This window comes from Schistocerca americana, chromosome 1 (genome assembly GCF_021461395.2).
Source record: "Schistocerca americana isolate TAMUIC-IGC-003095 chromosome 1, iqSchAmer2.1, whole genome shotgun sequence".
Taxonomy (NCBI): domain Eukaryota; kingdom Metazoa; phylum Arthropoda; class Insecta; order Orthoptera; family Acrididae; genus Schistocerca; species Schistocerca americana.
In genome coordinates this window covers 226,414,299-226,440,510 of record NC_060119.1, presented here as the reverse complement: position 1 = coordinate 226,440,510, position 26,212 = coordinate 226,414,299, and the positions used below count along the sequence as shown (strand labels likewise).

The window sequence follows — 26,212 nt, the reverse complement described above, 5'->3', positions numbered from 1 at the left end:
GACAAAGGACTACCCATGGCAACACCGTCAGTCTGTTCAAAAAAGTCGTTATTAAATAAAAAGTATGTGGAGGTCATCACTGAACACCTCTGATCTATTAGTCAGCTTTGATGTAGTGTCGCTATTTACTAAGGTACCTCTCTCTGAATCTTTAGATCTCATTGGAAAAAGTTTTGATAAGGAGATTTTAGCTTTGTTTCACCATGTGATGACCTCCACATACTTTTTATTTAATAACGACTTTTTTGAACAGACTGACGGTGTTGCCATGGGTAGTCCTTTGTCACCCTTGGTGGCCAATTTATTTATGGAGGATTTTGAGGAGAAGGCCCTGGAGTCTGCTAGTTTGAAGCCTACAGTTTTTTGGAGGTACGTTGACGACACCTTTGTAGTGTGGCCCCATGGCGAGGACAAATTGCAGGACTTCTTAAACCATCTGAATTCCATCCATGGACAAATTCAGTTTACAATGGAAGTGGAAAACGAGGGATGTCTTCCATTTTTGGATGTCTTGGTTCGGCGTAAAGAAGATGGCACTCTGGGTCATGCAGTATATCGGAAACCGACCCATACGGACTTATATTTACATGCAAATAGCTGTCACCATCCTTCGCAGACGAGTAGTGTTCTAAGAACTTTGGTACACCGAGCACACGTCATATCTGATGAAAGTAGTTTAAAAGACGAACTTTTACATTTGAAGAGAGTTTTTGAGGACAACGGGTATTCTCCACAACAGATACGTAAGGCACTACAAATAAAACCTAAGGTGTCCGTAAGGAATGCAGAAGATGACGAGGAAACATTTAAATCCATGGCTGTCCTGCCGTATGTGGGAAGCCTTTCATCCAAAATAGGACGGATCCTCACTAAACATAAAGTAAAAGTGATTTTTCGTCCACCGGCGAAGACGGCTGCACTCCTGGGTTCCGTTAAAGATGACTTACTACTCCGCAAACCTGGAGTTTACAAAATACCATGTGAATGTGGCCTTTCATATATCGGACAAACGAATCGTACAGTCCAAGAGAGGTGTACGGAACATCGCAGGTACACTCGGCTCTTACAACCCAGTAAATCGGCCGTGGCAGAGCATTGTATTGATTCAGGTCACTCTATGGTATATGAAAATGTCGAAATTCTGACTTCTGTGTCATCTTTCTGGGACTCCGTAGTAAAAGAGGCCATTGAAATCCGCTTGGCGAAGAATTTAATTAATAGAGACAGCGGTTTCACACTAGATAGATCATGGAATCCGGCACTTTCAATATTGAACTTACAAAGACGTCGCTACAGTTCAGCTCCCAGTAATACATCGATCTCCCAGCATGGATCGAATGCGCAGCCACAGACGTAACTCATGCATATGTTACGTCTTTGCCGCCGATCAACATCACTGGCGCCTTGTTCATCTGTGGCCGCATGCGCAGTGGCGCGGTCCGCGAGTTTAAAAGGATGGAGCGAGCGCTGGAGCGTCAGTCGTACGGCTCTCTCTGAAGATGGCTGAAAGATATACAGCCGAAATATTAGAAGAAGAAGCAGAATTTATGCGGCTGCATTCCCGAAATTTAATGGAGCATGTATTATACCAGTTTGGCTGCTTTTTACACTGGTATGACCGCCAACCAGCTGTCCACCAGGATGAACAGGGAATAGAATGAAGTCACAATGGGTCAAGTGTGGTGGATACATTGGCTGAGACAACATAACGGTTTTCTTTTCGCCATTGAAGTACAAGCAAGAGTATTGCCGTGATGCAATTTCCACTCGTGGTTTTGCCACAATTCTGGTCATTTTCTTCGGATCATTTCATTATTGCCCAAATAACCATAATAAGGCAGGAACTCATGGTGCACTCTCCCACTTTAATTGAAGAAAATATTGAGAAGAATCTTCATATACGATCGAATTTGTTAATTTTTTTTCTTTTTTGGTCTTGGCTCTTCAGGCAATTTCCCTTGGGATGATTGTGCCTTAGTTTCGACATCATACATGTATACCCTTGTTTTGTCACCTGTTATAAACTTCTTTATAAATTCTGGACCACTGTCAACATCATTCAGCAATTTCTGAACGATATCTATGGGACGTTGTTTTTCGTAAAAATTCAACAATTTCAGAACAAACTTTGCTGCTACATGTTTCATGCTAAAATTGTCCAAAAAAATTGCTTGGTATGAGCCAAAGGATATGTCGACGTAATCAGCAATATCTTTTATGGTGATTCAGCGATTTTCCAGAATCATTACTTTACTTCTTCCACATTGTCATAGTAATTGATGTGCTTAGGTGTCTTCAACATCATTTTGACCCTCTTGGAAATGTTTATACCACTCGTAGAGTCTTGTCGTATTCACAGTAGATTCCCCAAAAGCCACAGTCAGCGTTCTGAACGTGGTATTGCACTTTATTTCATTTTTCAAGTAAAATTAAATGTGAATTTTTTGATCCATCTTTTTTTAAAGTAAAAATTTGTCAGCTACCCAAAAAACATGTATAAGCTTTTCAAATGTTAAATATAAACTAAATATTCAAAACAGCTGAAAATGCAAACATAAAACAGAAACATGTGTACCAACAACACACACACACACACACACACACACACACACACACACACACACACAAATAAATTTAAAATCTGATGTGTAAAGCCCATGAAATATTTTGATCACACCCCATATATAAAGCAGTAGCCAAAATTTCCAACTCCTTAAACAGATGTCTACAAGATGATCATGGGGGAGCACCAGATATTACTCTTACATCATATTTTTGAGCAATGAAGACTTTCTTAAAGATGATTTACTCTCCAGAAAATTATTCCTTAAGACATTATTGAATGAAAACAAATGCAAAATATGTCATCATACTGATTTGTCTCTACAAGATTTGCAATTATTCTAAGTGTAAATGTGGCTGAACTAAGTTTTAGGTATTCCAAAATGTGATTTTTCCAGTTTAAATTCTCATCGTTATGGACGCCTATAATATTGGATGTTTCCACCCTATTTATTATTTCCTTATCATGTGTTACACTTATCATTGGTGCACTACCTCTAGATGTGCAGAAATGAATATGCTGTGTCTTTTTTAAAGAGATTAAGACCATTCACGGAAAACAAATCAATGATATTTTTAAGAACACTGTTTGCTATTTCTTCTGTTGCTATGTGTTTGCCTGGGCTGATTACAATGTTAATGACATCTACAAAAACAACTAATTCTGCTTCTTGAATATTATAGGAAGATTGCATACATATACGAGGAACAACAGCAGACCTAAGACTGCACCTTGGAGAACACCACATGTGGTGTTTCCCCAGTCAGAAGAATCTTCCCTGATTACATTTGTTGAATATACAAAATGGTGCTGTTTTGTTATTTAGTGCTTGTAAAATTTGGTGAATGAATCTGTAAATTGCATTTTCTGTTAAGTAATTCTTCTGAAATCCAAACTGTGAATTACAGAGAATATTACTGTTACTCAGTTGGAATACTGTTCTAGAATATAAGACCTTTCAAAACTTTGGGACATGTAGTGAAATACAGAGGTGTTTAACAAGGACATATTTCAATCTTTCTGGAAAAATGCTCCGAGTTATTGATAAATCATGTACTTCAGACAAGACAGGGTTACTATGTTTGAAAAAATTTTTGGTATATAATTTTTTTTAATTTCAGGAGAAGAAGTTGGTGACACAGGCATATGACCGAATTTTATGAGAACTGCTTTTTCAACTACTGCTGTGATTCTTCTCCTGAACTGCTTGGCCATATACTTTCTACTATATTTAAGAAATGATCATTATGCATTCGCTAATTGTGACTCAAGATTCATAGCCCTTTCATTTAATTCAGTACTGCTGTTATTCTGTTCTTTGGCTGGTTGCACTGTCTCTCATTTGACTACATTCTGTATAGCTTTAACTCTGTAGTCCGAATTACTGATTTCTGACATAATGCACATGTTCCTCATTTTTTTAGTGACTTCTCTCAGTAATTTTGAGTAGTTTTTGTCGTGTGCGACTCCTGCACGATCTCTGCTTGTTCTTGCCAACGGATATGTTTTTCTTTTCCTTTCATAAGACACTTTAACCCCTCTAGTGATCCATGGATTTTTGTATGTCTATAATCTCCTTTCTGATCAGCTTATGTGGAAAGTTGTTTTCAAATCATGGTATGAATTTATCATGAAATAAATCAAATTTTATGTCAGCATTTCATTCAATATAAATTTCATCCCAGATCATCTGTTGTTAACTATTCTTTAAAACATTTGTTCTGGAGTCATTAATTATTCTAACTGATTGCCAACGAGCAATGTCAATACTGTAAGGCACTATCATATTTATCCCAGCTAACCGTGCATCATGATCATAGAGAGCATTTGGGTGTATGGTTACTTCCTTTTTTTGAGCTTCATCAAAGGAAATAGTATCATTTAAGGTCCTATGTCTTTATCAACCATCGCTGAGAAGTTAATTACTGAGATTAAATTATAAGATCCACATAAGATTTTCAGATCATTTTTCCTCTCAGGATCTTTTAGGAAATCTACTTTGAAATCATCACAGACCTTTAACTGTTTGCTGCTGTCTGACAGACAGCATTGTAAGGAATCCAAATTTCTCAAAAAAGAGTTCAAAATTTTCCAGTGTGGATCTATATACAGTTACAAATAAAAGTGCACTATTTTTCAATGTTAAGTGACACGCACTTCATAAAACAAAAAAATGTAATATCCTATGACAATAGTGTCAATGAGTCACAATCTGAATCGGTCTGCTTGCACAAACGTCCAGGCGCAACACTTGTAGGGACATGAAAAGGAACAATCACATACATAAAGTCATAGGAAAGGAGTGTGACAGAGTTCGGTTCATTGGTAGGATACTGGAGACTTGCCATCAGTCTACAAAGGAGATTGCTTACAAATCACTTATGCGACCCATCTTCAAATAACACTCAAGTGTGTGGGACCCGTACCAAATTGGACTACCGGGATACTGAACACATACAAGGAAGGGCAACATGAACAGTCACAGGTATGTTTAACCCAAAGGAGTGTGTCACCAGATATGCTTAAGAAACTGAACTGACAGTCACATGAAGACAGATGTAAATGCTAAAGTCCTGAGTATGTCTACTTACAAAGTTCCAAAAACCAGCTTTGAATCATGAATCTAGGAATATACTACAACCACTTATGTATAACTTCTGTAGGGATTGTGAGGACAAGATCAGATTCATTGTAGCATGCACACAGGCACTCACTCAATCTTCTTCCTGTGCTGCATACATGAATGGAACAGGAAGGAGCCCTAATAATTGGTACAATGGGAAGTACCCTCTGCCATGCACTTAACAGTGGTTTGCATGGTATGGATGTAGATTTGTTTCCACGAGTAAATACGTTTGGACTCACATTTTAATCTCCAAGACGCAAATGGTAGATGATTCACAGCTGAAAGTCAAAATATTGGCACAAGAGGCAAAACTAATTGAACGTGTAACCTGTTCTGAAAACATTAGAAACAAATTTTTAATATATGTTTTCATGTAGAATGCTTATTGCTCAATAAATTCAACATGCCTTTGCTTAGGAACAGCTACAAACCTGGTACAATGTTTTGTGCGCCAATTGTGGAGGTTTTCTGAAATGCTGTGAACATAATTTTCCTCTTGAGTAATTTGTTTCTAGGCAACTGTTTAACTGCCATTATTTTAGCAAATTTACCTGTAAACATGAAAGTGAAATTCAGTATATATTTTTGTGCTAATTTCTCTTATACAAAGAAATAAGCTAGTCAAATAGTGTAGCTTTGCAAAACAATAGCAAGCTATCATATCAAGATTGGGTTTAGTCCACCATAGAAATTCAAGTCCATATAGATGGAACACTTGCTCACCTTTTACAACAAGAGGTGATGGAACAAACTGGTTGTGTCAAAGGAATTATGTTAGCATTACTCTCAAATGATTTACTGAAATTTACAGAATCAGTTTTGACTAAGTAAAATAATGGGGCTGTAATGTTCAATGGCAGCAAGGCCATGGGCAAGGGAGATTATACACAAAAATTTATGAAGTGCAAAGTTTTTCTGTCAGCAAACACAGCTTTTCTCAAAAACCTATCATCTCCAACCCTACAGTTTCATTCCTTATGCATACATGCAGCTATGGCTCATGCACATGTTTTACTCATTTAAAGGGGAGATATACACATGAGTTCATGGCAATGTCATTGCTATTCACATGCAGCCCTTCTATGGCAACCAGTTCACAGACAAATTAGGCATGCTGTTCCAACTTGTACACTCTCAAGTGAACTGTAGGGTGCACCTTGAGTCATGAAGCCTCAGTGTTCAAGATGAACAATCAAATGTGTTGGCAGTGCCACAATCTGTAACCTGCTGACTGCAGCTGGTTTGGTTCACTTACTGACCAATGGCCAAGAACATATTTTGAGTGTGATGCTTTGGTGAAGAAATAAGAAGTAAAGTAATACAAATAAAAAATTGGGCTTACATTGATTTTAACAGGCTTCCAAAATTTGAAATTTCCTTTTCTATTGCTGAGTAGACAATTCAGGTATGAAACTGTTGGCTGTGTCAATATGCAGATCGCTTTTCATTGTTGTGCCCTGAAAAACTTATTTTTTCTTAGAATGGATTTTCACTCTACAGCAGAGTGTGCACTGATATGCAACTTTCTGGCAGATTAAAACTGTGCACTGAACATGGACTCAAGCCCTGCACCCTTGCCTTACACATACAAGTGCTCTACAAACTGAGCTACCAAAGACTGACTCATGACCCGCCCTCACAGCTTTACTTCCACCAGTACCTCATCATCTCCTACCTTCCAAACTTTGCAGACGTTCTCTTGTGTAACTTGCGGTAGTAGACTCCTGGAAGAAAGAATATTGTGGAGACATGTCTTAGCCATAACCTTGGAGATTGTTTCCATACTGAATTTTCTCTCTGCAGCAGAGTGTGTGCTGATATGAAACTTCCTGGCAGATTAAAGCAGAGTGCCAAGTTTTGAAAGTAGGATATGACTTACTGCAGAAGAAAAGCTGTGGGGGCATGTCTTGAATTGTATTTGGGTAGCTTAGTTTGTAGAACTCTTTCTGAATATGTCAAAGCATTTTAAAACATGTCAGGCCTAAAATTATTTTGGGCCTTCTGAGGAGCCTAGTTGGTCTTTTATTCCATATATTAACATAAATCTTCAATATTTGCTATACATATTTCTAAAAGACACTGCTTTTTACATATTCAGGAGAGAATCAGTACTTAGTCTACTGTGGGAAGAGAAGACAAGTAACAGAGTGTGTTTCATTGGCTTTTGTGTATAGTAAATTTTATGAGCCCGTCACACCAGAATGAGGAATTGCTGCCAGACACAGAGCTGCTCACTGGCCTTTGTCCCGATGGCAGGAATGGAACTAATCCTTAAAGCTCCATTGGCCAGCCTAATTTCCTCACAATCGACTTTCCAAATGTCTTACGGTATGATGACCTAGCAAACCTATATAATGTACAGCCACTGCAAAGCCTGGACCACAAAAAGGCTCTGTAAAACTGAAGCAAGCAAGTTCAGACTACTCTCTACGTACTGCAATTGAAAACACTGAGTGCTTCATGTGACCATGCTTTACCCTCATTAGGTTGTAGCAGTGTGGTAAGCTGCTTATAGAAGATGTGGCACAGTAACGTCAATGATACTTTAATATTTAAAATGATGTCCCTTTACTCTAATTTTTCAAAAGTTAAAAGTAAGACATAAATGGTTGTAAAGGATAAAAACAATTTTCTCAGTAGAGACTTTAAAACATGAATTTTGTGCTCATTCCTGCAAATTCTTAATATGCTTAATCGAATATGAAACATCAGCTCAAATAATATACATAATGGAAGATGATATTAATAGTAACATCTAAAATTTTGCAAATGTTTCAGAACATTATAATGAAGTAATACCTGAAAAAGTGCACAAATATATATATCTTGACAAGTTTTCAAAGATTGGTAACTTGCTTCAGTGTTCAGACATGTAAAATTGCCCACTTCAGATAATGCAGAATAGTAGTACCTATGACTGTGGTATCAACAAGTAATAGTTTAAATCGGTCATCTATTACAATTACCTCATGGTAACAATTTCTTCTTCTTCTTCTTCTTGCGCCAGTCATTTTGGCCTGGGAGACCATACGGGTTCTCTACACTCCTCCACCAACCATTTCTTTTCTTGGCCTCCATGGTCCATTCTCCTTTCCTTAGTCCCATCACCTCTGTATCTCTGTTGAAATCATTCTTCCATCTTGCCCATGGCCTTCCTTGTCCCCTTCTGTCTTCTACAGATCCTTAGTATGCTACTCATGGTTGTCTTTCCTCTTCCCTCCTAATCAGGTATCAAGCCCACACCAATATTCTTTTGTTCATCCCTCAGACAGAATCAGCTTGCAAGTATAGGTCTGACAATCCCTGGTTTTTAATATCCTCCATTCCTATGACTGGGTGTCCCTCTTGGGACCAAATATTTTCCTTAATATTTTTCTCTTGAAGACTAGCAGTTTTTGTTCAGATGTTTTCCTTACTGAAAATGTTTGAGAACCATACAGAGCTATGGGAGGACTTATACTCCGATATAGTCTGATTTTAAAACTTTTCAAAACTGCTCTACAGCACAGCATGTCCTGTAACCCGAAATACGATATTTTTGCTGCTGAAATCCTTGACTTAACCTCAATTTCCACTCTACTCTGCTCAGGAAAAATTCTTCTCAAATATTTAAATATTTCTGCTCTTTTTAGTGAATTAATCAACTATCAATGTGGTTTGATCACTGGGGCCTTGCTCACAACCACACACTGAGCTTTCTCCTTGTTAATTTGTAACCCTTCTGTCCTTACAATACTGCTGTAAGACCTTGTCACAAGATGCAAGTCCTCTTTACTATCACTTATTACATCATTCTCAGCAAATGCAAGCAGGTATATTGTGATATTACCCAGTTTTATTCTGGTTTGGGTTGGTGATCTCTGTCTGTCTTTTCTAAAATTAAATTAAAAAGTGTTGGAGATTACGTATCACCTTGTATAAGACCAGTTCTGACATCACAATGCTCTGACATTACCTTATTGATCTTTACCCTGCTAAAGGTTTCCTCTAAACACATCTGAACTAGCTTTACTAACTTTTGTGGAGGGATGACTGTGCCTGTACGTTGGCTGTCACAAGCTTTTTTGAGATCTACGAAAACTATGCGAATATCAAAGTTATGTTCTCAGTTACCTGCCTGGGCATAGAAAGGTGGTCTGTCATTGATACGTTGCTTCTGAAACCACACTGATAGTCCCCTAAAATTCCTTCTGCAATTGGGATCATACTCTTCAGTAGACATTGATATAATTTTGTTGCTTGCACTGAGGAGTGCCATCACTCTATAATTATCACATACTAGGGGATCATTCTTTTTGCATTTCAGATTATGGTCTTTTTGTCATCAGGCACTCTCTCATATTTCTAAACGCTCTTTAATAGTTTTGTAATTATTTTAACTAGTACTGGCCCTCCATTCTTTACCAGCTTTCCTGCAATTTGAACTTCAATGAAAGCCGTACTTTTTTTAAGTTTTTGATTATTTGGTGTATTTCTTCATTGGGGGTCTCTACTTTGCCATCTATGGTGTCTGGTACTTCACATGGACGAGACTCAATGGGGCTTTCACAGTTTACTAATTCCGTGAAGTAATCTGTCCATCCCTGTTCTACTTCAGTGTCATTTGTGAGAATTTTCCTCTGTGTTTTTCAACAAATGTTTATTTTTTCTTGTATTTCTGTATCACTTTCTTTACTTTTTGGTACATTTGTCATGTCCTTTGATGGATACAGTCTTCTTCAGCTTCTTCTATTAGCTCCTTGTAATATTTCCACTTCTCTTGCCTTAGTTTATTTGCCATTTCCTTTCTTATTCTCATACAGCTATCTTTTATCTCCTGATGCCTCATGTTTTATAGTCAACTCTTCCTAGCCAACCCTATCTCTTTAAGGTTTTCCTGGCACACTTGATTAAACCATGCCTCCTGACCCTTTTGTTTTCCTAGAATTTTGAGCAAACAAAAGCAGTCAGATAAGGTGTATTTCAATCATGTGTGTCAGCAAAAAATGAAGAGAGAAAGTTGGCTAGGAAAAGGTGGTTAGAAAACACGTCCAGAGTTAAAAGACAGGTACATCCTATTAAGGAAGGAAACAGCAACTATACCAAGGCAGCAGAAAAGGAAACAATTTCAAGTGACACAAAATGGAATGATCTCACAGATGATTGTGACTTGTGACAGAATTCAGTTCACTGCTACGACACTGGGAAAATTGAGTCAGTCTGCAAATGAGACATAGTACACCATTTGTGCCTCATATCTTGGAATAATGCTTAAATGTATGGGATCCAAACCATACAGGACTAACAGGGGATACTGAAAGAAGGGTGGCACATTATGGTCACAGGTTCATCTGACTCACGGTAATGTGTCATGGAAATGTTGAAAAACCTGAAATGGCACAGAGATGAAACATCCAACAAAAGCCTACTTAGGAATTTTCAAGAACCAGTTTTAAGTGATGTGTCTGCATTCTATATATTCCTCATCTCTCTAATTATCACTCCTGTAGGGACTTTGAAGACCAGATTAGACTAATTACTCATATAGAGCCATTTATGTATTCTTCACTCTTGCAGAGCCATTTATGCATTCTTCCCCTCTCCTTACGTAATTAGAAAGGGAAGAAACCCTAACCTGTGGTACCTCGATAAGTACCCTTTGCCATGCAGTTTACAGTGGTTTGTAGTGTGTGTGTGTGTGTGTGTGTGTGTGTGTGTGTGTGTGTGTGTGTGTGTGTGGATGTAGAAGTTGTCGGAATTAGAAAATTTGGGCAAGACAGTGGTCAACAACCTGCTCCAAAGTCTTTTTCATTCTTCCCAGGGATACACCATTATGACAGCTACTCGGCTACCTTTGGTCCATCCTGAGTTTTCAAGAAGGCAGTTAAAATAATTCTTTCAGTGGGTCAGGGAACTGCCTTGCTTCATACAAGAAATTAAGTATATCAAGGAGCATATCATTAGTATGTATTTCTATATAGAAAAGTTTATAATCGTATTAGTAAGATGGCACCAGTAAAATTATTACAATCAGCAGTGATATACAAGTGTCCTCTGATTGAAGAAGAGCTATTCAACATAGTATTTGCATAGCCTTTTTAAAGTACTTACTTGCTAAATTTTTATGTTTTTTTGGTTTATTTATCTTGTACTTAACGTTGTTACCAAATCTGCAAGTTGGTAAAGTATCATTTTTAACTGATGTGTTACAGTCGTTGTTATCCACTGACACCAATTCAACTTTCACGCCTAAGCGAGAAAATATTTGACCAGGAACCTGTACATGAACAAACATGAATTCTATTACATTATGTATCAGATGTTCAACTTTCAGATAAGGTGCAAAATTTTAATTTCTTTAGGTCATTCAACTACAAATGGCACAGAAGTGTAATCATTCACATTTAAATACAATAACATTTGTACTGCCTTAAAGTATTAGAAATTATGGTAGATGTCAGCTCCTGCACCGTAAACCCCATTTTCCCCATTCTTGGAATCCTGTGGCCAGACGTATAATGAATAATCTATATACAATGACTATGCGCTGCTGAATTCCAACCTGTAGATTTGAGTTTAATACTAAACTGTATAGTGAGGCCATGTGACTTTTGAAATAAATCATTAAGCAACCTCTTAGCACATAACAATGAGGACTAGTTAGTAAGCAGTGAGTATTCATTATGTTAAATGAAGAAATTAACTGGAGCAAAACTGAGAACAGATCCTTGAAGCATTTGTCATGGCAGTTCAGAGAAAGAAAATGTTAATAAACTGTAACTGCAGGAGCATCCACAGAAAGATCCTGGAAGTAGTCTCGCTTACAAATGGTAACAATGCCCGAATCATACTAGGGACAGAAAGCTGGCTGGAACCAGATGTTCATAACAATGAAATACTAAACACTGACTGGAATGTATATTGCAAAGATAGCTTGAATGCTGTTTGTGAAGGTGTGGTTATATCCGTAAATATATATATACACAAATTAGTACACGATAATTTGAGTGGAGATAAGCATAAAAGGTGGATCAAACATGGTCATCAGAAGCTTTAATAGACCCCATGCTGCAGCAGCGGTATTGGCGGAACATTTGATGACAAACTTGGAAAATTTTCATGTAAATTTCCAGATCCTGCTGTAACATTAAATGGAAATACCAACTTACCAGCTATACAATGCAAGCCCCAGTGATTAGGGCAGGTTGTAGAGACAGGGAATCATCTGAAATGGTTCTATATGCCTTATCAGAAAATTGCCTTGAGCAGTTAATCAGAGAACTGACTCTTTTAAGATTAGATCTAAGATCTGCTGGTGACAAATGGGCCCAAAGTTTTCCCACTCATTTAGGGCACAACAGAGCATCACTGATCATAAGGTCATTACAGCTTCACTGAATGTGGATGTAAATACGAATATAAAAAAAGGTAGGAAGATCTTTCTGTTTGGCAAGAGTGACACGAAACAGTTTTCAGATTGCCTGAGTTGTCAGAATGAAAATTTCATCTCCAGCACTAACAATGATGAGTATAAACGGACAAAGTTCAAGAACACTGTACAATATGATTTAGATAGGTATGGGCTGAGAAAGTTGTGAGGGATGGAAAAGACCCACCATGGTTCGACAGCCATGTTAGGAAGATGCTACAAAAATCAACAAGTCTCTCTGATAAACAAAAACTAAACAAACAAAATTAGTGTAATACGAGCCAAGCTTTAAGCATTCAATGAAGTAAAATTCTGTCTACCAAGTTGATGGATAATCCTAAGTAGTTTAAAGCAGTAAACAGATTGAAGCTGTCTATCCAAACATGCCATGACCATAATGGAATTAAAATAAAGAAGGATATACAAAAGACCAGTATTAAATGTCTTTTCCCAAAACTGTTTCACAAAGAAAGATTTCACTGTGATACCTCCTTTAAATCATCACACCAATGCCAAAATTGCTGATATGAAAGTGACCATGGTACAAAAAAGCAACTAAAATCACTCAACAGAGAAAAGGCCACTAGACCTGACAGAATACTGTTATAACCTTTAATCACTAATAAATTGCGTGGATATACAAAAGTAGAAACACTAGCGGGTTACATGTTACTAACTCCGTATCTGTCATTCGACTGCCGTGCCGTGACATGCGGCCGGCGCCGTTCATAGCCAGGTGGCGCTCCCGCGCTCGGCCGAGCTGCGGAGCGCCTCTATCGCCGTGTTCGCGTACTAGCGTAGCGGCACTTTTGAATGTCGTGGCACTGTCACAACACTTTTCCCCCCTTGAAAAAAAAAAAAACACTCACTTCCTTGGAGACACGGACAGTGCGGAGACATCCATGGCCTCTTGGGAGGCCCCGAGAAGATCCCGCGGAGAAACACGAGAGTATGGTCAAAAATGTCCAGGACGGAAGCTCGCGCTTGGAACGTGCCTCCTTGACGAGATGATGGGTGAAAACTCCGGAGCAGCACCCATAGGTGTCGTGGACCTGGGGGTGTGCTCCAGCGAGATGGGTCCCGGAGAAGGCGGCGTCGCGACTGGGGCCGGTTCCGGCGTACTCGGAAGCGGTAGCGACGGCGGCGGCAGCAACATGCCCGGAAGATCGGCAGCAGTGACAGGACTGGCTTCTCGGGCTGGTGGAGACAAAAGAAGGGGCAGTGGTACCGGCGTGGCCACCACTCGTGGGCGCATCTGGTCGTAATGGCGACCAACCATGCCGTCGTCCGTACGTATTTCACAAAGCCGGCGGCCGCGAAGAGCCTGGACCACCCCTGGAATCCATTTAGGGCGAGATCCATACCCCCGTGCCCACACATCGGCGCCCACCGGGTATTTTCCCGCACTAGGGGACACAGTACAAGGCCTGACAGGGTGAAGCAGGTGCAGTAGAGTGCGCGGTTGGCGGCCATGCAAGAGTTCAGCAGGGCTGCGATCACCCAGAGGCATGAAGCGATAAGAACTCAGAAATTGCAACAGAGCGTCATCTGTGGAAAAATCACTAAGGAATTTTTTCATTTGGCTTTTGAAAGTGCGGACAAGGCGCTCGACCTCCCCATTCGATTGCGGATGGAAAGGCGGTGCTGTAACATGATGAATCCCTTGTCCAGTACAAAAATCACGGAAGGCCTGCGAAGAGAACTGAGGGCCATTGTCCGTGACAATCGTGGATGGAAGACCTTCTAGCGCAAAGATTTTGGACAAAGCCAGCATCGTCGCCGCAGTGGTGGGCGACGGACATCGAACAACAAACGGAATCTTCGAGAAGGCGTCAATCAACAGTAGCCAATAAGTGCCGAGGAAGGGGCCGGCAAAGTCAGCATGCACCCGTTCCCACGGCTGCGCCGGATCAGGCCACGGAGAGGGCAGAGTACGAGGCGCAGCCAGTTGTTGAACACACTGATCACACGCAGCGACCATGTGGGCGATGTCCGAATCAATACCGGGCCAATAAACGTGCCTGCGGGCCAGGGACTTAGTCTGAGAAATCCCCCAATGGCCCTCATGCAATAGTTTGAGAACATCTTTGCGAAGAGAGGCGGGCACCACAACCCGTGGAGATGCGCCATCCGTGGCCAGAAGAACAACACCCTCACGAACAGACAGACGAAGGCGCAAGGCATGGTAGTTGCGAAGGGGATCCGATGCCCGGCCCTTGGTCCTGTCCGGCCAACCCGCTGAACAAAACCGATCACCTGACGCAGGACCGGGTCCCGCGCAGTAGCCGACGCGACCTGCGAACCTGTAAGTGGAAAACCCTCGACCGCACGACGTTCTTCCTCATCAATGTGGAAACAGAGTAGTTCATCTCGATCGAAAACCGGGTCGGTGCCCATCGGCAAACGCGACAATGCGTCATCGTTGGCGTGCTGGGCCGTGGGGCGATAGTGAATCTCATAGTGAAAACGAGACAAGTATAAGGCCCAACGTTGCAGGCGGTGAGCTGCCTTATCCGGAAGCGACGCCGAGGGGCTGAACAGAGAGACCAGCGGCTTGTGGTCGGTGATGAGGTGAAACTTAGAACCATACAAAAAAACGCTGAACTTTTTTAGAGCATAAATGATAGCGAGCGCCTCCTTTTCTATTTGAGAGTAACGCCGTTGGGTATCGTTGAGGGTCTTGGAAGCGTAGGCGATGGGTCGTTCCGACCCATCCTCATACCGATGGGCGAGAACAGCCCCTAGGCCATACTGTGACGCGTCAGTCGCCAGAACCAAGTGCTGACCTGGACGGAATGTGGCAAGACAAGGTGCCGACTGCAAATGAGCCTTCAGGCAGATAAAAGCCTGCTCACACTCGGCGGACCAACAGAAAGGAACGTTTTTGCGTAACAGCTAATGCAGAGGATGAGCCACCACCGCCGTGGAGGGAATGAATTTGTGATAATAAGCAACCTTGCCTAGAAACGCCTGAAGTTCTTTGACCGTAGACGGCCGGTGTAGAGCGGTAATGGCCGCAACGTGCTGTCATAGAGGACGTATACCCTCACGGGACAAGTGGAAACCAAGATACACAACAGAGGGTTGGAAGAACTGTGACTTGTCCAGATTGCACTTCAACCCAGCTGAATGCAGAACCCGAAATAGTGAACGCAAATTGCGAAGGTGCTCCTCAGTGGAGGCCCCCGTGACAACAATGTCATCCAGGTAGTTGATGCAGCCGGGAACGGAAGCCGTGAGCTGTTCCAAAAACCGCTGAAAAATGGCCGGCGCGCTAGCGACGCCAAATGGTAACCGCTGGTACTGATACAACCCACAAGGAGTGTTGATGACGAGAAATTCCTTGGAAGATGCATCCAACGGCAACTGATGGTACGCCTCCGATAAGTCAAGTTTTGAAAAGAACTGGCCCCCAGCGAGCTTGGTAAATAACTCCTCAGGACGGGGAAGAGGATAAGTGTCAATGAGGCTTTGAGCGTTGACAGTGGCTTTAAAATCACGACACAATCGCAGACTCCCGTTTGGTTTAGAAACCACCACAATGGGCGATGCCCGTTCGCTGGAGGAGGAAGGAGAATCCCCGAAGCTGTTAACCTGTCTATCTCAGCTTTGACAGGTGCACGCAACGCCATCGGAATAGGGCGTGCCCGGAAAAACTTAGGGCGAGCTGTAGGTTTAAGAGTAATGTGGGCTTCAAAATCCTTGGCACGACCCAGACCAGCAGAGAACACGGACGAGAATTCAGAACACAAGCCATCCAGCTGTTGATATGGAATGTCCTCAGATATGAGGTGCACATCATCATCAATGGAGAACCCGAACAACTGGAAAGCATCATAACCGAACAGGTTTTCAGTGCCCGCATGATCCACCGCATAAAACGTGAGGGGCCTAACAACAGACTTGTAGGCAGTGGAAGCATCAAACTGGCCAACGATAGGAATTTTCTGCTTATTATAAGTTCGTAGATTTCGCGTAACTGGAGACAAGGGAGGGGAGCCCAACTCCAAATACGTGTGAGAATTAATGAGAGTTACTGCAGAGCCAGTGTCCACTTGCATGCGAATGTCTTTATCCAGAACACGAACAGTAACAAACAACTTATTCGTTTGAGAAAGCACACAGTTAACATCCATGTCCGATGCCTCGTCCTCGTCGACAGGAACTTTAGGGGACTGACACACAGAAGCAATGTGGCCTTTTTTCCTACATGAATTACACGTGGCCCAACGTTTTGGACATGCGGCTCTGTCATGCTGTACGAAACAACGTGGACAAGAAGGAAGGGCGGAACGAACCTGCTTCTGTGGTTGCTGTTTTCGCTGCGAGCGTGGCGGCCCCACGCGACGTTGTTGACGCGAGTGCACCGCCGCCACATCGTCGTTTCCCTGTGAAACAGGCAAATTGTCCGCGTCGAAAGTGGATTGTACAGCGCCTACATCACACCATGCGTCTATTTGCGCACCAGCAGCGTGAGACACTTCAAACGATTGAGCGATGCTGAGAACTTCCGACAATGACGGGTTTGGCAATTGTAAGGCACGTTGCCGAACTTCTTTATCAGGAGCAAGCCGTAAAATAGCGTCCCTAACCATTGAATCAGCGTAAGACTCATGATGAGTGTCCGTGACAAACTGACATTTCCGACTCAGACCGTGTAGTTCCGCCACCCAAGCACGGTAAGATTGATGGGGCTGTTTACGACACCGGTAGAACGCCACGCGGGCGGCAACGACATGGGTGTTTTTTCGGTAATAGTTAGACAATAAGTCACACATTTCTTGGAAGGACAGAGAGGCAGGTTCCCGCAGAGGGGCTAACTGAGATAGCAGCTGATAGATCCGTGGGGAAATCCAAGAGAGAAATAACGACTTACACATAGGAGCGTCGACAACGCCGAAAGCCAAGAAGTGTTGCCGCAAATGCTTCTCATAATCCTCCGAGTCTTTAGCGGCCTCGTCATAAGGAGGGAACGGAGGCGGAGAAGAGGAAGACAGACAATGAGTAAGCGACGTCGACAACGCCTGAATAGCAGCCGTCAGCTGTGTTTGTTGTGCCTGAATAGCAGCCGTCAGCTGTGTTTGTTGTTCAATGAGCGCTTGCATAAGCTGTTCCATGTCTGCCCCGACACGAACACACAATTCCACAACGCAGGAAAAAAATATCCCATCCTCGTCGCCAATAAGTGTTATAACCTTTAATCACTAATAAATTGTGTGGATATACAAAAGTAGAAACACTAGCGGGTTACATGTTACTAACTCCGTATCTGTCATTCGACTGCCGTGCCGTGACATGCGGCCGGCGCCGTTCATAGCCAGGTGGCGCTCCCGCGCTCGGCCGAGCTGCGGAGCGCCTCTATCGCCGTGTTCGCGTACTAGCGTAGCGGCACTTTTGAATGTCGTGGCACTGTCACAACAAATACCAATATAATTTTTCATAGAGCAGCAGTGTACAATATGTCTCTGAAGAATTGAAGCGTTCCTTATTAGGTGGCGGGGGGGGGGGGGGGGGGGGGGGGGGAGCCCAGCCCAGATGATTCCCAATTTCAAGAAGCGTCATCAAACAGACGCATGATTTATGCTTGTGTATTACTTTCTGGAGATCAAAAATCTCCTCTGTAGGGATCAACAGAGGTACTGAAAACAACAATCATGTTAAACTCAGCTCACTCTGTTCATCCACAAGACCCAGAAAGCAGTATATACTGGTATCCAGATAGATGCTGTTTTCCTTGACTTCCATAAGACGTTCAAAACAGTTCTGCACTGCCACCTAATGAACAAAATATAGGTGTATGGAATATCACGCCAAATGCATGACTGGACTGAAGAATTTCTAGCAAACAGAACACTGTATGTTACTCTTTACAGTGAGAAGTCTTCAGACATAAAAGTAACTACACAGAAAGACCCATTATTGTATGGTCACAAAACAACCACTGGAAGCAGCTACTTCCATAAAATATCTAAGAGTATTAATACAGAGTGGTTTTAAGTGGAACTACCAAATAAAACTACTCACGGGAAAGGCAGCTGCCATACTGTGATTCATTGGAAGATTTCTAAGGAAATGCAGTCCTTCAATAACAGAGGTAGCGTAAAAAATTCTCATTCAATCAGTACTTGAATATTACTCATCAATATCGGATCTGTACCAGATAGGAGTGATATATAAAATGTAGAGAAGGACAAAAAATAGCAGTGCATTTTGTTACAGATTCATTTAGTAAGCATAAGAGTGTTAAGAAGATGATCAATCAACTCCAGTGGCAGTCAATTACAAGGGGTGTTCTGCATCTTGGTGTGATTTACTGTAACAAGTTCCACGACCTTTGAGTCCCCAAAGATACTGCTTCCTCCTACATGTATATCACAAAAGGACTACAAAGATAAAATTAGAGAAATTAGAGCACACACAGAAGCTTAATAACAATCATTCTTCCCACAAACTATTCGCAACTGGCACAAGAAAGGGAGGATATTACAGCAGTACCATAATATAACACATACAGTCAAACATTCCCACTTAGTTTTGTTATACATTGCAAGAACAGCACAGCAGAGAGTAAGCTACACTTCTTTTTTACAATAAGGAGCACATGCAGAGAAACCCCCCCCCCCCCATCTTTACATTTCTCTCCCCCTGCCTCCCTTTTCCCCCCCAATCACCTTCTTCCCACAATCACACTCTTCCCACATCTCTCTCTGTTGCATGCTCTGTACTCTTTTCATCTTGGTGTGCAGCCACAGAGTCATTTGTCCAAAGACCAGCCACAGAGTTATCTGTCCAAAGACCTGCCTCCTTCCAGTTACCCTCTCCTTCCATCCCTCCCGAGCCCCCTCCACCATCTCCATTAGCTCAGGCAACTGCTCTCAATAATCGAGTATCAATAATTAGTCTTGCCATGGCCACAGGATTGTGCATTTGTGTGTGTGTGTGTGTGTGTGTGTGTGTGTGTGTGCGCGCGCGCGCGCGCGTGCGTGTGTGTGTGAAAACTAGTGCGACTGCTGTGTTCCATGCACTGATCAGCTACAAGTGATGGGTTGTCTTCCTCTTATTTTATGTATGCTTTCTGCTGATGGCACAAGCGTATAAGTCACTTGGTCTAGATAAGAAACATTTCAGTCAACATAGAAAGTTTTATGAGAAAATTCTCAGAATGGTTCACAAAAAACAAACTCATTGCAAATACTGAATTCAACTTCCATTTATTTCCACCATCTAGCCAAATGTCTTTCAGAGAAGATTAAAATGGGACACTCATGTAAATAATTTGTGAAAAAAACTCTCATCCACGTGCCATGGTCTAAGAATATTAAAGCCTACATTAAGTAAAACAGTGGTAACGTATAGCATACATGTTTTTAGAATGAAAAGAAAAAGAGCTCTAATTATAATTTCTGATCTTAAAAAGATAAGAGTCCTGTAAATTTCACTTTACTGAGCTTGGTATTTTGAATGTCCCAGACTAATTCATTTTTTAACTCTCTTGTTCACTGGGGACTACTGTACCAGAGAAAAATCAAGTGCACACCAAACATATACCAGAATACTATCCTGTCAGAGAAGCATAATTAATGTCGGTGTGAAAATACATAAAATCTCAGAGGAAATAAAATTTGCTACTTATCTAACATTTAAAATGAAGCTTAAGGTCATTCTAAGGAAGCACTTTTCTTGCCTGTAAAAGAACTTCTGAATATGTAAAATAGATTTTAAGAATAGGTACCAAATTTCAATCTCCCAGCTATTTTTGTTAATACTGTGTATTTCTGTATCCTTGTGTTGACCTGCCTTAAACAGTTACTTTTAAACTTAAATTATGACAATATCTACCTACTTACTTTCACTTGTTTTGCTGATAAAAAATATAACTGTAAACTCATTTTGACCCAATCAATACCCATCTATAGTAAATGATAAAAATCAACCAATTAAATGAATGAACGAACAGGATCCTGTTTGGGGATGGCTGGAAATCAGCAAAACAGAGTTCAGTTTCCGCCTTGAGCTACCCTCGATCAGTATATTATTTTGATTCAACAATACCTGCACGATGATTCCTGTGGTTTTCGGCTTTCCCGTCTATAGGTACCTTGCCCTACCTTTGACACAACACTCTGTTAAGTGAATGATTAATGATAGATCCTGTACTTCCTGTAGACGAGACTGTTCCACAGGACAGGTTATTACTTGAGGTACCTCTAGTACATAACTCTTGGAAGTCCTCCCAACACACCCATTTGCAGCAACTTTCAGTCACTTTACAGTAATCAAGGCACTTTTCATCCCAAAACTGAGAACAGTATTCACAAAGTGGGATCCACTGCGGCTGGTGAAGTGTTTCATGGAATAGTAGACAAACAGCTTTAAACTAAGCTTGCCGCTTCTCTTATTTCTGGGTCTGTTATGCTACAACTTTTACTAGTCCCCTTTCATAACTGAATCTATAAGACCCAAAAGGAGACTTCTATTATGGCAGCAGAAAAACATGAAAGCATTAAACTTTTTGAGGCTACTATGGAAAAAAATGGCTGGAAAACAGTATTAATTTGTGACAACAGACACCCCTGTGGAAAGATAACATTAAACACAACAAATGTTGGTTTTAACATCTGCTATAGTAATTTTAAATCACAAATGTACATTTACTATGAAATGTGTTATGTACAGAACTCAAAACTTACAAAATTCTCAAAAATATGTATTTATTCATGTAGATATACAGGGTGTTACAAAAAGGTATGGCCAAACTTTCAGGAAACATTCCTCACACACAAAGAAAGAAAATAAAAGTGGACATGTGTCCGGAAACGCTTACTTTCCACGTTAGAGCTCATTTTATTACTTCTCTTCAGATCACATTAATCATGGAATGGAAACACACAGCAACAGAACGTACCAGCGTGACTTCAAACACTTTGTTACAGGAAATGTTCAAAATCTCCTCTGTTAGCGAGGATACATGCATCCACCCTCCGTCGCATGGAATCCCTGATGTGCTGATGCAGCCCTGGAGAATGGCGTATTGTATCACAGCCGTCCACAATACGAGCACGAAGAGTCTCTACATTTGGTACCGGGGTTGTGTAGACAAGAGCTTTCAAATGCCCCCATAAATGAAAGTCAAGAAAGTTGAGGTCAGGAGAGCGTGGAGGCCATGGAATTGGTCTGCCTCTACCAATCCATCGGTCACCGAATCTGTTGTTGAGAAGCATACAAACACTTCGACTGAAATGTGCAGGAGCTCCATCGTGCATGAACCACATGTTGTGTCGTACTTGTAAAGGCACATGTTCTAACAGCACAGGTAGAGTATCCCGTATGAAATCATGGCGGTGAATCGAGGAAGTACAGTACATACCGACGAAACTAAAATGAGCTCTAACATGGAAATTAAGCATTTCTGGACACATGTCCACATAACATATTTTCTTTATTTGTGTGTGAGGAATGTTTCCTGAAAGTTTGGCCGTAACACCCTGTATACAGAAATTAGGGGTGAATGACAATTTTTTGAACAAAACTACACTGTATAAAGCACCAACACTTTTCAGCATCCGGAAATACTCAATAATATACTTTTTTCTTTTTGGATGAGGATGTTGTGATGATGTCTTCAGTCCAGAGACTGGTTTGATGCTGCTCTCCATGCTACTCTATCCTGTGCAAGATTCTGCATTTCCAAGTAACTTCTGCACCATACATCCTTCTGAATTTGCTTAGTGTATTCACCTCTTGATATTGCTCTACAATTTTTACCCTCCACAATTCCCTCCAGTACTAAGTTGGTGGTCCCTTGATGCCTCAGACCATGTCCTACCAACCGATCCCTCCTTCTAGTCAAGTTGTGCCACAAAGTCCTCCTCTCCCTAATTCCATTCATTACCTCCTCATTAGTTACGTGATCTATCCATCTAATCTTCAGCATTCTTCTGTAGCACCAAATTTTGAAAGCTTCTATTCTCTTCTTGTCTAAGCTATTCATGTTAACAAATTTCTCTTCTTCAGAAACACTTTTCTTGCCATTGCCAGTCTACATTTTATATCCTCCCTACTCTGACCATCATCAGTTATTTTGCTCCCCCAATAGCAAAACTTATCTACTACTTTAAGTGTCTCATTTTGTAATATAATTCCCTCACCGTCACCTTATTTAATTAGACTATGTTCCTTATCCTCATTTTCCTTTTGCTGATGTTCATCATATAGCCTCCTTTCAAAATACTGTCCATTCCGTTCAACTGCTCTTCCAGGTCCTTTGCTGTCTCTGACAGAATTACAATGTAATCGGCAAACTCAAAGTTTTTATTTCTTCTCCATGGATTTTAATTCCTACTCCAATTTTTTATTTTATTTCCTTTACTGCTTGCTCAATGAATAGATTGAATAACATCAGGGATAGGCTACAACCCTTTCTCATTCCCTTCTCAACCACTGCTTCCCTTTCATGCCCCTCGACTCTTATAACTGCAATCTGGTTTCTGTACAAATAGTAAATAGCCTTCTGCTCTACAAATGCTAGAAACGTAGGTTTGCCTTTGCTTAATCCATCTTCTAAGATAAGTCGTAGTGTCAGTATTGCCTAACGTGTTCCAATATTTCTACAGAATCCAAACTGATCTTCCCCAAGATCGGCTTCTACCAGTTTTTCCATTCGTCCGTAAAGAATTTGTGTTAGGATTTTGCAACTGTGACTTAGTAAACTGATAGTTCGGTAATTTTCACACTTGTCTCATACATCCTACTCACCAAATGGTAGAGTTCTGTCAGGGCCGGGTCTCCCAAGGCTATTAGAATTCCTAATGGAATATTGTCTACTCCCGGGGCCTTGTTTTGACTTAGGCCTTCCAGTGCTCTGTCAAATTCTTCACGTAGTATCCTATCTCCCATTTCATCTTCACCTATGTCCTCTTACATTTTCATAATATTGCCATCACGTACATTGCCCTTGTATAGACCCTCCATATGCTCCTTCTACCTTTCTGCTTTGCCTTCCTTGATTAGAACTGAGCTCTTGATATTTATACAAGTGGTTCTCTTTTCTCCAAAGGTCTCTCTAATTTTCTTGTAGGCAGTATCTATTTTACCCCTAGTGATATATGCCTCTACATCCTTGCATCTGTCCACTAGCCATCCCTGCTTAGCCATTTTTCATTTCCTGTGGATCTCATTTTTGAGACATTTGTATTCCTTTTTGCCTACTTCATTTACTGCATTTTTACATTTTCTCCTTTCATCAATTAAATTCAATATATCTTCACTTACCGGAGGATTTCTACTAGCCCTCGTCTTTTAACCTACTTGGGCCTTTGCTGCCTTTGCAATTTCATCGTTCAAAGTTGCCCATTCTTCTTCTACTGTATTTGTTTCCCCTGTTCTTGTTGGATGAGGATACTATCACTAAAAGCTTCTAAAAATCACAAATTAAATTTACAATTGAAAAGATAGTAACAATTTTGTGCAGCATTCACAAATATTCAGAAATACAGACCTATCATGATACACATAAGTGGTAACATGATAAAAGCAAACAGTAAAATATTAGGATCTAGAATTTCGAATTTGACCTATCACGCACACGCAATCTAACACAAAAGGAAATTTGTTGTTGGCTTATATATGTAAATAAATGTGTTAAATGTGTGGATGTTTTACGTAGATAAATTTCTAACATATTCTACACTAGTGTGGCAAAGATGAACACTAAATGTCAGTTTTTCTCACCAAAGTCACATAAATTGTGGGTCACCAACAAAGCAAGGTTTCTGCTTGAGGTGGCTAACAATGCATCAGTTATATTCCAACTGTATGTTTTGGGCACTGTGTATGTTTGATGTTAGGTTAATAAGTTATTACCTTCCTCCATAATCCTTCCAACATCTTGTTCCCAAAATATGGTCTCATTTTATGGTCTTGCTTAACTTTTGGATATTAGTACCTTTGTATATGACAAAACTAGTGACAAATATGATAATGAAAGTAGATGATTGGCCAGTTAACAGGAGTGGCCTGGTACAATTGTTGGTTGCAAACTTCCATAAAATCCCTGCTGCAATAGAATTTCAAAACACTGAAATTCAATCCTCAATTTTGAAACAAATCATGAATTAAAATGAAGTCTGTAAAAACCTAACAGAATAACTACATAAACTAAAATATGTGCTATGTAATGGAATTTTAAGCAAATAAAAAAAGAGAAATATACTGCAGGATGAACCTTCTTTATCTGCTCTTCTACCTCTGCCTCCATTCCACCCTTGCTTTCCTAGCCAGCTCTTCTTTTTTGGTTCCTTTGTTACTTCCTTTTATCATCCTAAGGTCGCTTTATTTCTTTTTTTTTCTTTTGATGTTCAGTTTTTTCAGTGTTCCCCCTCTATCTATATGATCCTCCTATCCCCATCCCATCTTCTTCCATCTAATACAATCCTATATATCCTTACATCTGGGAACAATCCCTGTATTCACACATGCTTGCCCCATTTGCCTTCTTCATTTCCACACATCAGCAGTTATCACTTTCATATTTATGCCACTTATCACTTTATCTTTAAGACGAAGGGTTATCTGACCTCTCAGTCATTTACTTTTCTATTATGACAACAGGAAAATCTGAAATGCTTTAAATGCAAACATTTTAGGTTAGGCTTTACGGTGACTTTTATTGACATTAAATGAAACAACAAGTTTACTGTTACCAGTCACAACTGATAAGAATTAACTTGTTTCATTTAATATCAATAACAGTCACGGTAAAGCCTAACCTAAAATGTTCGCATTTAAAGTATTTCAGATTTTCCTGTTGTTATAATAGAAAAGTAAATGGTAACAGTGAACTTGTTGTTTCAGTTAATGTCAATAACAGTCACGGAAAAACCTAAACTAAAATGTTTGCATTTAAAGTTAATCTGCCCAGTCAGGCAATCAAGGCTATTTTCGAACGGTGACTGGTAACAGTAAACCTGATGTTTCATTTAATTAAAATCTGAAATGTTTTTGAGGTTATGGAGGCTAACTGCCTGTGTTAATTTTGAATAAACATTGATCCAAACTCTTCTGCTTTCTTCAGAATCTTGCTTTATGCCATTTTCTAACAGGCAAACTATGAAACAAATCCTAATAACATCTTAAAGACTCCAGTTAAAAACTTTCAATTTACAAGCAACAGGACAGAAATAACTGTAAACTTAAATAGTTAAAAGTTGATTACTCATTCGTAAGCTGTATCTCTACATTACTTTTATACTGGAGGCCACGATATAGATAACAATTTGAACAAGAACCCAAGTACATGTTACATGAAAAAACAAGTAAAAGAATGTGTTTCACTTGGCCAAGTGTCATAGGTGAAGAAGCAACAGCAATTTGCTGACTCTTATTATATTTATTAGTTTTGTCATTCTGTATCCAGCACTTGTAGGATAGTAAAACACATTGTTTCATGTGTTTGCTCCTGTGGCTGATAACAATTCCTGTAAGTCTTGTTACATTGTTTCCTATTCAAATTATATACTATTCAGTGGCTGTTACCTGTCCCAGGAGTTTGTGATGGGAAATTTATGAATGCTTTGTATACTGTACGCAAAATATATTATGCAGTTTACAACTAAAC

At 40.4% G+C, this 26,212-nt stretch overlaps 1 protein-coding gene across 4 annotated transcripts in view; it reads right to left on the bottom strand.

Moving 5' to 3' along the window:
* Positions 1-26,212, bottom strand: part of LOC124616014 — a 217,171-nt gene that overhangs the window by 44,918 nt on the left and 146,041 nt on the right. For all 4 annotated transcript variants that reach the window (XM_047144267.1, XM_047144349.1, XM_047144426.1 and 1 more), the window contains 2 exons: positions 11,280-11,445; positions 5,621-5,740 (listed from right to left, as the gene is read on the bottom strand). In XM_047144267.1, coding sequence (XP_047000223.1) covers positions 5,621-5,740; positions 11,280-11,445 — 286 coding nt within the window. The remainder of the gene's footprint in view (positions 1-5,620; positions 5,741-11,279; positions 11,446-26,212) is intronic.